Source organism: Lontra canadensis, unplaced genomic scaffold (genome assembly GCF_010015895.1).
Source record: "Lontra canadensis isolate GAN:19392208 unplaced genomic scaffold, GSC_riverotter_1.0 scaffold69, whole genome shotgun sequence".
Taxonomy (NCBI): Eukaryota; Metazoa; Chordata; class Mammalia; order Carnivora; family Mustelidae; genus Lontra; species Lontra canadensis.
This window is the reverse complement of record NW_022631063.1, coordinates 9,359,958-9,375,823: the sequence shown is the minus strand read 5'-3', so window position 1 is coordinate 9,375,823 and position 15,866 is coordinate 9,359,958. Positions and strand designations below refer to the sequence as shown.

The following is a 15,866-nucleotide window of genomic DNA, read 5'->3' as shown; positions in this document are numbered from 1 at the left end:
AGCCCCCAAAATTATGAAATGAAAATTTTCAAAGCTTTGGTTTTTTATGTGGTGTCTGTTGATTCATAGCACTAGGGGGTCAAGTTTAGGGACAGTTTCTTTTGGTAGCCAAATAAGGAGCATGGTAAACTATGGTCCCATTGAGAACCGGTTTCCAAAAAAAAGGATTGAATATTGTGTTTTTTCTTTTTCTTTTTCTTTTTTTTTTTTTTTTTTTGGTTCACTTTCTTTAACTAAAGAAAGCTCTTCATTAACTTTTCTTTTGGCAAGTTCTGCTTTGTGGAAGTCAGGCTGAGCACAGTCTCACTGTTTAAAGGTGCCACTTGCCTACGTCAGGTAAACCTATTTTTAAAACTTACATGTTTTACAGTTATCTTTTATTTGACAATAATATATGTTCAGTGTTACTTGCTGAACAGTATAATAGTAGTATTAAATAAAATTTCGTATCAAAGTAACACATAGTTTTTATTTTTTTATTTTTTTTAAGATTTTATTTATTTATTTGACAGAGATCACAAGTAGGCAGAGAGAAAGAGGGGGAAGCAGCCTCCCCACTGAGCAGCGAGCCCAATGCGGGGCTCGATCCCAGGATCCTGGGATCATGACCCGAGCTGAAGGCAGAGGCTTTAACCCACTGAGCCACCCAGGTGCCCCACACATAGTTTTTAAAAACATGCAGTTACAACAATGGTTGCAATGAAAAGGGATAATCTCCCATCCTACCCTTTCCCAGTCTGACTGGACTCAACTAGTTTGTTTCTAGTTACTGCTCAAAGGCATGCCAATCACAGTTATGATGTTTGGACTCTGACTTTCTTATATATATATTTTTTCCCTTGAGTTCATAGTCTCCTATTATAATCTGGACCAATTACTTTTAGAGATATTATTCAGTTGCCATCCTCAGATTTCTTTTTATTGGAATCAGATTAGTTTTATCATCTCACATACTCCACATCTTAACATTCTCTTTGATTCACCTTCATGCTGCTAAAGTAGATCTACAAGTAACTTCATCAGAAAGTGTGTGATGTAAATTCTCTAGTTTCTTAGATTCCCAAAACCATCTTTATTTTACTCTCACATTTGATTGATAGTTTGGGTATAGGATTCTATACTTTGAAGACATTGTTCCATTGACTTTTAACATGGAGTATGCTTTTTTTAAAGATTTTATTTATTTATTTATTTGACAGAGATCACAAGTAGTCAGAGAGGCAGGCAGAGAGAAGGGCTCCCTGCTGAGCAGAGAGCCCGATGCCGGGCTTGATTCCAGGACACTGGGATCATGACCTGAGCTGAAGGCAGAGGCTTTAACCCACTGAGCCACCCAGGCGCCCCAGCATGGAGTATGTTTTATGTGAAGTCTAATGCTATTTAAATACCCACTCTTCCCCAGGTGACCTGTCTTGCCCTCAGAAAGCATTTGGGTTCTTTATTTTATGCTCAGTGCTTTGGAATTTAATAATTTAGTCAAAATGTGGGTCTTTTGGGGTAAGTGGTGTAGTGGTTAAGAACCCAAGGGAATTAGACTGCCTGTACTAAAATCCTAGCTCTGTCACTTCCTCTGTGATATTGGACGAAATAATCTCCCCAGGCCTCACCTGAGGAGAATACCATGTGCCTCTGAGGGTTGTTGTGAGAACTGACAGGACCGATTCAAGTGTTTCACAGATAGTAAGTGCTCAATAAATGTTAGTGATGGTGGTTTAACCTTGTTCAGCCTTCACTGTGCTTCTAATTTGAAGATTTGTTTCCTCAACTCAGGAATTATCCTCCCATTTTTAATGATGTTCTGGTTTTCTTATCCTCTCTGAAATGAAAATAAGCTGGCTATCAGAATTCCCACATTGGGGGTGCCTGGGTGGCTCAGTGGGTTACAGCCTCTGCCTTCAGCTCAGGTCATGGTCCCAGGGTCCTGGGATCAAGCCCCACATCGGGCTCTCTGCTCAGCAGGGAGCCTGCTTCCTCCTCTCTCTCTCTGCCTGCCTCTATGCCTACCTGTGATCTCTGTCAAATAAATAAATAAAATCTTTAAAAAAAAAAAAAGAATTCCCACATTGATTTATCTTTTCTCTCATTTTTTCTCTTTTCGATGTCCTAGGAAATTTCAACTTTATGACCCACATTTCTGCTTCTTGAATTAGAATATTTATTTTAAATTTCCAAGAGCTCTTTTTTATTCAGTGTTTCTTTTTCACAGCATGTTGTTGTTTCATGCATGCAATAACTTTTCTTTCCCAATTTTTATTTTGCAAATCTAATACAGAAAGGTTGAAGAATCATATATATAGTGAATACCTGTATATATCTTCCACCTAGATTCAATAATTTATTTATTTTTAAAGTGACTTTCCTTTTTATTTATTTGACAGAATGTGAGAGAGAGAAAGAGAGAGAGAGAGCGCGTGCACACAAGCAACGGGAGTGGCAGGCAGAGAGAGAGGGAGAAGCAGGCTCCCCGCAGAGCAGGGAACCTGGTGCAGGACTCTATCCCAGGACCCCGGGATCATGACCTGAGCCCAAGGCAGTCGCTTAACCAACCGAGCTACCCAGGTGCCCTAGATTCAATAATTTTAAAATTTGGGGCACATTTTGCTTTCTGTTTCTGTTTCTGTACATACATTTGTCTATGTAAGCATGTGGGTATGTAAGGATATATATCACCCCTGTACATACTTTTTTTCTGGACCATTTGCATGTGAGTTGCAGACACTATGACTCTGTTCCTAAATACTTCAGCATGTAACCCCTAGCAATAAAGATATTTCCTACACAATCACAATATCATTATCACAACAATGCAAAATCCCATATCACCTAATATAGAATCCATATTCAAATTTCTTTATTGTGTCAAATGTGTATTCAATCTACCGAAATGTAAAATGCCCACACCCTTTCACTCAGTGATTCCATCCCCATCGTGCATACATACTCCCACATGTAGAAAATGGAAGTACACACAAGAATATTCACCGTGGCTCTGCTTGTGAGAGCGGAAGATGGGAAACAACCCAGATGTCTGTTAATATAGGATTGGATTAAACACACTGAAATCGTATTGTGAAATACCAAACAGCTGTTTAGAATCAAGGTGTTTAAAGTTGAAGTTTTCTAATATGTACTAAGAAAATGAGTTAAATTTAACTGGAAAACATTCCGAGTACTGCATATGGTATAGCAGCATTTGTGATAAGATAAAAAATTACAGTTATTTGCAGACTGATCGTTAACTCTGAGGGACACGAGAGAGACTGGTAAGAGTAACTGCCTCTGGAGAAGTGAACTGGGTGACTGGGTGGAAGCCAAGTGGAAGCAGCTTCTCATCAAGTACTCTGACTCATTTTGACCTTTGTACAGTGTCTCTGTGGCATTATAAAAAATAATGCCTAACATGGATGAATATTCAATCCTAAGTAGCAGTGGTTCTCAACCAAGGGTGATTTTGTCCCCCAGAGGACATGTGACAATGTCTAAACACATTTGGTTGTCACATCTGGAGACGAGGGTAGTGCTAATGGCATCTAGTCCCTCACAGTACATGGGCCAGCCCCACACAACAAAGAATGATCTGGCCCAAAATGTCAATATTGCTGACACTGAGAAACCCTGCTGTACAGCAATTCTTCTGGATGATAAGGTTCGAGAAGAGCTAAGCAAGACTAGAGGAATAAACAAAGAGGTGCATATGCCTAAGCATTCAAATCATGTGACTTAAAGATAATTCACATTTCTGGCTGTGGATGAGGATGGTGGGATTAGTCCAGTATGCATACTTTATTCCACATGGGTACAGTTCAAGCTTCTGTAACCTTCGTTCATGTTCATTTGACTGTTGTAAATGTAGTGTAGTCACTAGAAGGATGAGATCAGAATAAAGATACGATTTCTAGGGCTTCAGTGTGTAGGTGTACTTGCATCTGTATAGGAATAGTCATTGCAGTACTGTTTGTAATGGAAAATACTGGGAGCCACTTAAATAATAGGGGACCGGTAAAGTGACTTACGATATATCCATACAACGGAATACTGTGCAGCCATTAAACAAGACAGTGTTCGTGATCTCCAAGATATATCAAGTTTTTTATTTTTCAAAAATATTTATTTATTAGAAAGAGAGCATGCAAGTAGGGAGGGGGGCAGAGGGAAAGAATCTCAAGCAAACTCCCCACTAAGCCTGGAGCCTGAGATGGGGCTCTATCCCAGGACCCCGAGATCATGACCTGAGTAGCAATCAAGAGCCGGTTGCTTAACTGACTGAGCCACCGAGGTGTCCCAAGATAGATCGCTTAAAAAGCAAGTTACAGGGGTGCCTGGGTGACTCAGTTGGTTAGGTCTCTAACTCTTGATTTTGGCTCAGGTCATGATCTCAGTGTTGTGAGATCGAGCCCCATATCTGGCTTCGTGCTCAGTGAAGAATCTGCTTTTCTCTCCCTCTCCTTCTGTCTCTACCTCTGCTCACGTGTTCCCCCTACCATAAATAAATCTTAAAAAAAAAAAAAAGCAACTGAGAGCTAACAATATATGTAGGTTACCATATGTAAAATGAAAGATATAAACATATGTGCTCATTTATGCATCTTATATATATACAAATTATTAGGAACAGGGGATTGTTTCTGGAGGACTATGGTGGGGAATTTTTTATTGTATGCCCTTTTGCAATTTTGTACTACGTGCATACTACTTGTTATATATATGACAGCTCTACCCAAATCAATGAGTAAATGCATTGTATAGCCCCACTGTAACACATAATACAAGGGAGAATGAAATATGTATTATAATAAAGATATGAAAGAATATGGAAACAGAAAAAGTATAGATGTTGAAAGCTTGAAAATGTTGAGAGGAAATGAGGAACTTCAAGCTGTACTTCAAATGAGGCACCATTACTTTTAGTCATTATAACCAAACATCCTTTTTCTAATACCTGCTCCTCTATGGTTATAAAAACAAGAGGGCAGTTAAGGTATTTGTCTGGTGCCTAGGGTGAATGTCATGCAAGTGAGGTGTTTTCCAGATGCCAATGAAAAAAAGTCCCTCTTACAAAGAGCTTAGAGGGCATGCTTAAGACTTGGTTAGCCGACTTGATAGAAAATAAGATGGAGAACTCAGAAGCCCAGGAGATGGTCCTGACTTTGCAATAAATTTATAGGTGACCTTATGCAAGTGAAACTCTCGATCTATTGTCCATCTATAAAGTGAGACTGTAGATCCCAAAATATAAATTTTTAAAGAATCAAATGGATAATTCATATTAGGAAAAATTTCATTTAAAAAACGGAAGAATAGGGGTGCCTGGGTGGCTCAGTGGGTTAAAGCCTCTGCCTTCAGCTCAGGTCATGGTCCCAGGGTCCTGGGATCGAGCCCCGCATTGGGCTCTCTGCTCTGCGGGGAGCCTGCTTCCTCCTCTCTCTCTGCCTGCCTCTCTGCCTACTTGTAATCTCTGTGTGTCAACTAAATAAATAAAATCTTAAAAAAAAAACCAAAAACGAAAACGGAAGAATAGGGGCGCCTGGGTGTCTCAGTCGTTAAACGTCTGCCTTCAGCTCAGGTCATGATCCAGGGTCCTGGGATTGAGCCCTGCATCAGGCTCCCTGCTCAGTGGGAAGCCTGCATCTCCCTCTCCCACTCCCCCTGCTTCTGTTCCCTCTCTCACTGTGTCTCTCTCTGTCAAAAAAAAAAATCTTTAAAAAACAAAAATAAAAACAAAAAAACAAGAATATTCAGTCTTCCCATTAAGCAAAAGAAATATAGATTTGAGATTCTATACTATTGAAACAACAAAATCAATATCCCATGCCACTGAAATTCTGTTAAAACTAGTATACACATTCCTATGTTAGTAATTTATAAGCTATTCTGGAAAATATGGCTTGTTTGAGTAACTGAGTCATAGAGATATTCTTGCCCTTTGACTCAGAAACTGCATTTCCCAGGAATTTATCTTAAGGAAATGTCTAACAGATGAAAAGATATATATATATGCATATATATATATATATATATATATGCATATATATATACACACAAAGACATCAATTCATTTGAATGTTATAATAAAAAATCTAAGTAAATAGTTTATTATGGGCATATCAATATGAAATATTGTCTGTTAGAAGAACATTTAAAACACGCTAAATCCACTGGTATGTTTAATGTAAATAGACATAATATACGAATGGAAAATAATTTCATTCAGAAGGAAGAATTATGGGAGCAACTGGGTGGTTCAATTGGTTAAGCGTACTGACTCTTGATTTCAGCTCAGGTCATGATCTCAGGGTTCTGGGACTGAGTTCTGCATCAGGCAGGGAGTCTGCTTGAGGATTTTCACTCCCTTTGCCCCTCCCAAGCTTGTGTTCTCTCTAATAAATAAATCTTTTTTTTTTTAAAGGAAGAATTATGGGTACTTTGTTATTTAATCAATAATTAATACTATTAAACAGACTTTTAAATTCAAATAAAAAGAACTTAAGATTGAGTTTAAGGAATTAAATCATTTGACCTCTAAGGTCTATGATTCTAATAATTCTCTGATACAGTGTTGGGGACTTTGCTGTCCACTTTCTTCCAGTAGGCAAGGATGGCAGTGGATGAGATAAATTTTCGGGATAAGGTTCTGATGTAGCAAGCTGGAGCCCTGGCAATTTGGAGACAATCAGGGACATAGAGTGTTTTGATTTTTTCCTCTCATGCTAACTCACATATAAACTATGAAATTTGAATGACTTACAAAAATGCTTTTAGATATACACCACATCTACACTCACATTTTAGTATAAAAGCATTTAGAATGAGAAGAAAAGATGAAAAGCATAAACATGTATCTTAGAACAGGGAGGAAGCCTAGAGATAATTCTAGTACAACCTCATTTTACAGATGAAAAACTGATGCTCAGAAAGCAATCATGTTCTTACATGCAGAGAAAATGCAATTTGGAGGACACGGAAGAAATTAAGGGTGATTGGCAGTGGAGGTCAGTGAAAAAAGTAAAGGCCACAAATAAATACAGATGGGTATGTGGATGATAAAATAGGTGAAGGCTACTACTGGAGGGTGGAAGGACCTAGGACCTAGAAGGTGGCTGTGTTGGATTCATACATGGTCCTACACACCCATTCTGGTATTTAATTATACCACACAAGGTATGGATCTATCACATTTTCATCCTTCTAAATCCAAATGAAGGTACAGCCTTTCAAGTCCCAAAGATTAATGTTAAACCAGATTTTTATTCATAAACGGATCATAGAACATTGTTTTAAAAAAAAGTACAGAAATTGGTATTCCACTGGCTTTTTCTGGTTTCTACATCAAAAATATGTTGAAAGATAATTTGTTTAGACTGTACTGTCCACCCCCTCCCTTGGAGCTCATCTTGAGGTATCAAATGTGAATTTTTAATAAAAAATTTTTAATCTAGCTAATTTAGATGGAAAGCAAGTTGCTTTCATGTATTTTCAGAAAGGATTTTAACTGAACTAGTTCATTCTATCTGAACAAATAATGTACATATACACTTTCAGAAATCCAAGTTTCATCTATATATAGAAGCTTTTGAGGGGAGACTAAAACTTTTCCAACACCCTGGAAGGGGGCTTGGCTAAGTGCTATTGGTGTGCCGCTGGCCACGGCTATTTTGCGTCCAAAGGGGACGAGTTACTTTGCTTCTCCTACGTCTGACAGGTTTTACTGATGGAAAGCTGATCTCAGGACAGGACAGTGCTTATCCAAGTTGGGATTTTGCCATAAGCATTGAACAAATCAGATTTTAAAAGTAACATTTATGCCCTGAGTGGAAACTTTAACCAACTGAGCCACCAGCAGGGAGCCTGCTTCTTCTGCCTGCCGCTCCCCCTGCTTGTGCTCTCGCTGACAAATAAATAAAATCTTTTAAAATAAAAAATAATAAAAGTCAAGTTCAACTTATATCCCATTTTTTTTTAAAGATTTTATTTATTTATCTGACAGAGATCACAGGCAGGAAGAGAGGCAGGCAGAGAGAGAGAGAGGGAGAAGCAGGCTCCCCGCTGAGCAGAAAGCCCAATGCGGGGCTCGATCCCAGGACCTGAGATCGCGACCTGAGCCGAAGGCAGCGGCTCAACCCACTGAGCCACCCAGGCGCCCCTATATCCCATTTTTGATGTTCTACAATACCTCACTTACTGGCACACATTATAAACATGAGGCTTTTACTTTTAATGGTTCCATATCAAGCAATTTATCTATACTCTAATAAAAATAAAGATTATAGTAAACAATTTACCATTACTTTGGGTTGTTTTCCTGTTGGACTTCAACATCTTCAGAACCTTGTAACAGATCACAATACATACACACCTCGTTTTACACAAGATATATTTCAATAATGGTGTATAAATTGATTTTTATAAACTGATTTATTATTTTACATTATTTATAAAACTTTTAGGCTAACTTCTTTTTCAAAATTTTATTTATATATTTATGCTAACTTCTAAATTATCCTCAATTAATATGTGATGTCAAACATTTTGGCTTTAGGCTTTATCTAGTTTCCTTTCTCTCTTGCTACCCATCCTACCCCCAACAAACAATTGATAGAGGAATTTATTTAAAACAAAACCTATACTAAGAATATTTCTTATTTGGAGAAATCACACAGGAAAAACAAGATTACTAGGGAAAACCTTAAAGAAATGTGTTTAAAGGTGCCAGGTGTAAAATCTTAAAAGCAAAAAATGGGAGGAATGATAATGAAAGCCTAAAAGCCATTTGTGATGTGAATGGACCTAGAGGGTATTACATGATGTGAAAACCTGAAGTTTTTTTAACAAGACCAAAAGGTTTATCATAAGTATTTAAGAATCATATCATCACACATTAGCATATCACAACTAAGCATTTATTATGCTGTTAAGAAGGGAAGTGATTGCAGTGATATTTCAGAAGCTATATATTTTTTTAAAATGTAATATATGCTCATAGACTCTAAACAGTATTTTAAAATATACAATCTCTTCAAAAGAAAATATTCAACTAAAGGTAAGATAGATAACTTTTAATGTAAGTAAATGTTACAAGATTTTAAAATTAAAGTCATCATCAGATTTTCCATAACACAATGTACAGAAATTTCCAAACTTCCTGTACAGAGCCAAATAAGCTCTACTCTTGAGCGAGGCGTTCAAGAACACGTCGGTAATCTTCCACAAGTTCCTGAAAGCTTTCTTCCAGCTGTTCATGTTGCATGCTTATTTCTATTTGGTTCATCTGGTTTGTCAGTTCTTCTGGTCTGAGACATTTTCTCATTTTAGCAAGATCTCTCTGCTTTTTCTAAGCAACAAATATAATTATTGGTTAGACTAAGAAAGAAGATAAATTTCTTTATATTCTTTGAATTTTAAGTCTCTACTGTTAGAAATAAGATTAGTAGGAATATGCCCAAATTTGTCCCAGTTTTTTCCTTAAAGAAGCCTAAACATAATGTTTATGTTTATGTTTATGTCAACTCTAAATGGAGTTAACAAGAAGACTTGGAATTTCATGTCAACTGATGGTAAATATACATGTCCCCTCTACAAAGCATAATAAAAAACTGTGTATAGACTCACAAATTTCTTTAATAAATAAATATATTAACTGAAGAAAAACTGAGATTAAGTGCTATTATTCTACATTTCGGTATTCAATCATTAATTCATTGCATTAATTTTAATTCCAAACTGCCTTTTTCCTGACACTAAGTTCATCTCTAAGTTTCCCTACCCAGTGATATATTTATGGACCACATATTAATTTTTAACATAAACATTTGAAGAGTTTCAGAAAGATAACCCAAAACTGCCACACTTTAAAAAGATAGTATTAACTACCACTTACTGAATTTCTATTATCCAGAAATACATTATATTATTAACCCGCCCTACCCACCACATTTTACTGAGAAGGAACCCACCATGCTGGGCCAGAAGAGAACCAGTAACAGCTTTCAGGTAGGACACTGTGTCAGAACAACACTGTTAGTAATGCTGAGGATGGGACTGGAGGACCAAGTTAGCAGCTATTGCAAAAATTCAAGTGAGACGATGAAAGCCTCTACAGACCAAGTCAGTAGGAACACAGATGGAAGGGAAAGGAAATACTGGGTGATAAGGGGAATGAAGAACGACTCCAAGATTCTTGGAGAGGTGGCTACACTGCAATACAGTAAGGAAACACGGCAATATATGCAACTTTCATACATTTTGCTTAAACTGTTCTAGATTAATATATCTATCTTCTTTTACTAGAACATATAATGAATAGTTAACTTTACATAAAGATCAGAAATCACATATAATAACTCATGTAATCCTAACAACTCCATAAGATTGGTAGTCTAATTTTCTACAATTGATAAAGAAAAAATAGGATATGGGAGTTCAGTAACTTGACACAAAGGTAGTAAGACGAGTGGCCAGGATGCAAATCCTAACAATCTGGTTAGAAATCTGTATTGTTTAGTTCCTGTATCTAATTCACTTTCAAAAGACAATTAAAAAACCAAACCCTAAATACATCCTAAAAACTAATAAAGGCCCCTTAAAGAGAACCCTAATAATTTTGGAATACTAGGCAAATATGTCATGATTACTACTTAAAAAGCCCAAAATTAAGCTAAATTAATAACCACACATTTTTAAAATTAATTAATTAATTAATTAATTTTTAAGTAAGCTCTACACCCATCATGGGGCTTGAATTCAAGATTCTGAGATCAAGAGTTGCATACTCTACCAACTGACCCAGCCAGGTGCCCCTAAACCATATGTAAAACAAGGTGGCAACAATGTTTGGAGATAAGCCTTCCTAACACTATAAAAAAATTAGGTTGATCCTAGTTTAAATTGGTGGAGCCAGTAGTAAACAAGGTTGCTATTACTATAACCAGAAATTTTAAAAAGTTAGCTTCATTAATATAAAATGCCCTTCTAAAGCAGTACTTCTCAAACTTCAATGTGTATACAGATCACCAGGAACCTTGATAAATGCAGATTCTGACTAAGTAAGTGTGGGGGACAAGAATCTGCATTTAAAAAAAAAAGATTTTATTTATTCATTTGCTAGAGAGAGAAAAAGCAGGGGGAGAGACAAGGAGGAGAGGGAGAAGCAGGTTCCCCACTGAGCAGGAAGCCTGGGTGGGTGGGGAAGGAGGGCATGCCTCCATTCCAGGACCTGAGATCATGACCTAAGGCAGACCCTCAATGGACTGAGTCACCCAGGTGCCCTCAAAATTCTGCATTTCTAACAAGCCCCTAAGTGATGTTAATGTTACTGATCACACTATGAATATCAGTTCCAGAGAATTGATGAAAGTTCAAATTTAGGGATGCCTGGGTGGCTCAGTTGGTTAAACAACTGCCTTCGGCTCAGGTCATGATCCTGAAGTCCAGGGATCCAGTCCTGCATCAGGCTCCCTGCTCGCCAGGGAGTCAACTTCTCCCTCTGACCTAACCCCTTCTCATGCTCTCTCTCTCTCAAATAAATAAATAAAATCTTGGGGGAAAAAAAAAAAGAAAGTTCAAATTTACTGTTCCTAAGACCCACCAGGACAGTATATTCCTTACTCTTCAATCATATGAATGATAAATGCTTTGTTTCAGCTGTAAAAGTTAATTTTTCTGCCAACAGGCATGACTGCACTATATAAGAACATTTAACTTAAGAAAGCAGTTCAGGAAGTAAAGGGTAATTCATCAGCAAATTACTGTGGCATCTGATAGGAACAGAAGCTATTTTTCTAAATTGCTAACCAGTTATAACATTTATTAGATAATCTAACCCCACTGCTTGAAGATACCTCCAATTATTAAATTCTTATATATATAATAGAACCATCATATTAAATTCTTAAATATTTCTAGACTATCAAATTTTGTTGCAAATAACCTATAAAATGAATCCTGTGCCAGTAACATACTGTTTAAAATTATTATGCTCTTCTTAAATCTGAGAGCTTACATCCCCAATTTATCACCCCCCAACCTTCAATTACTTCATTGGGTATCAGAATTAATCACCACTGTATTTTTATTGGCATGACAGAAAATTTATGAATTAGCAGTGCCTGGGTGGCTCAGCTGCTTAAGCATCTGACTTCTGCTCAGGTCATGATCTCAGAGTCCAGGATGGAGCCTTTTGTTGGTCTTCCTGATCAGTAGGGAGTCTGCTTTTCCCTCTGCCTCTCCCCGCCCCCCGCCAGCCTCATGCTCAGTGTGTCCATGCTCTCTCTCTCTCAAATAAATAAATAAATCTTTTAAAAAGTGATAATAAAATAAAACACACAGGAATAAAAATACTTATAAGTAGCTTTATGGAAAAAATATAAAACTATATATTTAAGCTCCTTGTGAGCATGTAAGGTATGATTCAATTTTAAACATAACTATTTTGAGGTTATTTGCTTTATTGGCCTTTAATATCCCTTAAATTGTATATATTCCATTGTCTATATGTACGATATATTACAAATTATCTTTAAAACAGTGTGTAAAAAAACACTTAAAAAATCCCAAACTGATTTGAGGATCCCACCCCTATTCAACAAAGTGATAATACCTTGGGAGAACAAATGAAACAATGAAAGGCAGAAACCCTTAAGACTCGGATATTCTATAAGTTTTAGAATAATTTTTTCCCCACCAAAAACAAAAACTTAATTCCTTCACAGATTAGAGCAGTTCATAATTTTTAATTAATGAAGACAAAGATGGCACTATTTTAAACTTATTTGTGTTAACATTTGGCTTGGACATGAATTTTTCCAGAAAATAATCCTTTCTTCTTGCTTAGCTTTCACATGTTCCTGAAGGACTTAAAAATTTGATCTCAAAAATGCTACCACCTCTAAGGGCTCCTTAATTGCCTTTGGTTGAACTAGTTAGTCACTTTTGTGAAGTACAGAGATAAGGTTCTTTTGTACGAATTTTAAAATAACAATGGAGGCATATTAATTCCAAAGATTTGTCAAAAAAAAGACATCTTTTAAAACATGCACCACTGTATTTTCTTTCTTTCTGTTCAGTTCCTAAACTATAGAGGCATTTCCATTTTATGGAAGGGAAAGCCTAATACCCAGGTGTTAATAAGTTGTCAACAGTTAGACAATTTCTAAAAGAACCAGACCTGAAAACTGAGTTTCCAGATTCCAAATGCAGTGATATTAACAATGATTCTGTATTTTATATTTGTAAACCAATTAAGAATTTAAATATTCCCATGAAACAATATAAAAGCTTTAATGCTAAAACCAAGCAGCTACACCAATTTTCTTTTAGTCAAATGGTTCAAATTTATCTTTTTCTGAATATCTGAAAATTATTTCTGTACTAGAGATGGAATTTCTTTTTGTGCTTTAAAAAAATTCTAGTCAATACAGGTTATTTCCCTCTTTTGGCAATGATACAAATGAATTAGCAGTGTTTAAAAACTTTTAAAGCAAGGTACAAGTACTTCTAATAGCTACCCAAATAATTTCTTAGTGGGAGAGTGTGTTTAGACTGACAGATAATAAAGGCAGTACAGAATCTGCTATCAATAAATCAATAGTTTTGTACCTCAGTAATAGTGACAACCTAAATTATAATTTATTTTCATGAAATATGAAAGTAAACATGTAAATTTTATACTCCAAACTTTCCCCATTAGGCATAATTTTAAAGACCTTAAAAAGTTTTAAATCACACTCATTATTAAGCAATTTTACTTTATTTTTAAATATAATTTTACATCTGAGAATAGTATAATAAAACAAGAAAGTACCTAATTATCATACTGGAAAAACAAATTGAAAATCATCTGCATCCATTCAACAAGGAAATCCCAGCACTCCCCCCATGCCCACTGGACATTTAACTCATCCCTAGACTTTCTTAAAGTTTGTGGTAGGTTTCCTACCCCAAGAATTGGGACTATAAACCTAAAGTAGGGGAGGGGCACCCTCAAGCTTTCTTGTTTTTCTCAGTGGGAGAGAATACTGGATAACTGAACTTATTAAAATGTACATTACTATAATATAGTTCAATCAAGCATCTGAAGAAGTTGTGATCTGTGTATGAGCTTTAGTGCAAGGATGGTGATACTCAGCTGTGTTAAGAACCTAGAGTTTAATAACCAATTTAGTTATCTTTCAGATAGGTCAACTTGTTTGCAGGGTGAGGATACTTAATAGTGAAAAAGTCAAATCATTACCATGCCTTGAGAGTAAAAAATACTTGCTTTTATGAACTACAGAAATTCTGATTTGGCATGAGTTTGTGGCTGCTTACACATAGAATGCATCATCTCTCATGGGCTACATCTGCCCAAATTATTTGAAGTCAAATAATGATCTGAGATGCATAATTCAATAAATCATTTTATTTTACTAAAACAATTTTAATATAGGCATACCTCAATTTATTGTGCTTCGCAGATAATTCTGGGTTGGGTTTTTTTTTTGTTTTTTTTTTTTTAAACAAATCAAAGGTTTGTGGCAACCCTGCATCAACCAAATCTACTGGCACCATTTTTCCAGCAGTATTTGTTCACTTCATGTCTCTGTGTCTCATTTTGGTAATTCCTGATTTCAAACTTTTTCATTACTATTATATTTGTGGTGGTGATCTATGATCAGTGATCTTTGATGTTACTATTGTAATTATTTTGGGGCACCACAAACTGAGCCACAGAAGATGATAAACTTAGTGTTGCGTGTGTTCTGACTGTACTACCAACCAGGTGCCCCCCCATCACCCTCCCACTCCTGGCCCCCCCCATTCCCTGAGACACAACAATATTGAAATTAACCCTACAATGGCCTCTAAATGTTCAAGTGAAAGGAAGAACTGCACATCTCACACTTTAAATCAAAGCTAGAAATGATTAAGCTTAGTGAGAAGGCATACTGAAAGCTGAGATAAGCCAAAAAGCAGTAGGTCTCTTGTGCCAAACAGGCAAAGTTCTGAATGCAGAGTTCTTGAAGGAAATTGAGAAAGTGCTACTCCAGTGAATGCACAAATGATAAGAAAGCACAACAGTCTTATTGCTGATATGGAGAAGGTTTTAGTGGTCTGGATAGAAGACCAAACCAGCCACAACATTCCCTTAGGCCAAAGCCTAATCCAGAGCAAGACCTAACTCTTCAATTCTCTGAAGGCTGAGAGAGATGAAGAGGCTGCAGAAGAAAAGTTGGAAGCTAGCAGAGGTTGGTTCATGAGGTTTAAGGCAAGAAGTCATCTCTATAATGTAAAAGTGTAAGACATGAAGCAGCAATTGTTAATGCAGAAACTGCGAGTTCTCCAGAAGATCTAGCTAAGATAATTAATGAAGGTGGCTACACTTAACAACAGATTTGCAGTGTAGACAAAACAGCTGTTGTCTTTTTTTTTTTTTTAAGTTTATTTAAGTAATCTCTATACCCAATGTGGGGCTCAAACCCATGACCCTGACATTAAGAGTCACATGTTTATTGTTTTGTTTTGTTTAAGATTTTATTTGAGAGAGAGAAAGAGTGGTGGGGAGGGACAGAGGGAGAGAGGGGGAGAGAGAAAGAGAAGCAAACTTCCAGCTGAGCAGGAAGCCAATGTGGGGCCAGATCCCAGGACCCAGAGATCATGACCTGAGCCCGAGGTAGACACTTAACCGACTGAGCCACCCAGGTACCCCGAGTCACATGCTCTTCTGACTGAGCCAGCCAGGTACCCTAAAACAGCCTTCTATTGGAGAAGATGCCATCTAGGACTTTCATCGCTAGAGAGGAGATGCCTGGCTTCAAAGCTTCAAAGGACAGGCAGAGTCCCTTGTTTAGGGTGTAGTCACCAGTCCCTAATGCAGCTGGTGACTATACTGAAGC

The 15,866-nt window shown here is 36.9% G+C and overlaps 2 protein-coding genes across 3 annotated transcripts in view; one reads left to right on the top strand and one right to left on the bottom strand.

Annotated features, from left to right (window-relative positions):
• SLC25A12 (solute carrier family 25 member 12) overlaps positions 1-15,866 on the top strand; it is a 193,097-nt gene that overhangs the window by 6,985 nt on the left and 170,246 nt on the right. The gene's annotated exons all lie outside the window — the stretch shown is intronic.
• Positions 8,355-15,866, bottom strand: part of HAT1 (histone acetyltransferase 1) — a 59,364-nt gene continuing 51,852 nt past the window's right edge. For both annotated transcript variants that reach the window (XM_032880457.1, XM_032880458.1), the window contains exon 11: positions 8,355-9,328. In XM_032880457.1, the coding sequence (XP_032736348.1) occupies positions 9,161-9,328 (168 nt within the window). In that variant the 3' untranslated portion in view covers positions 8,355-9,160. The remainder of the gene's footprint in view (positions 9,329-15,866) is intronic.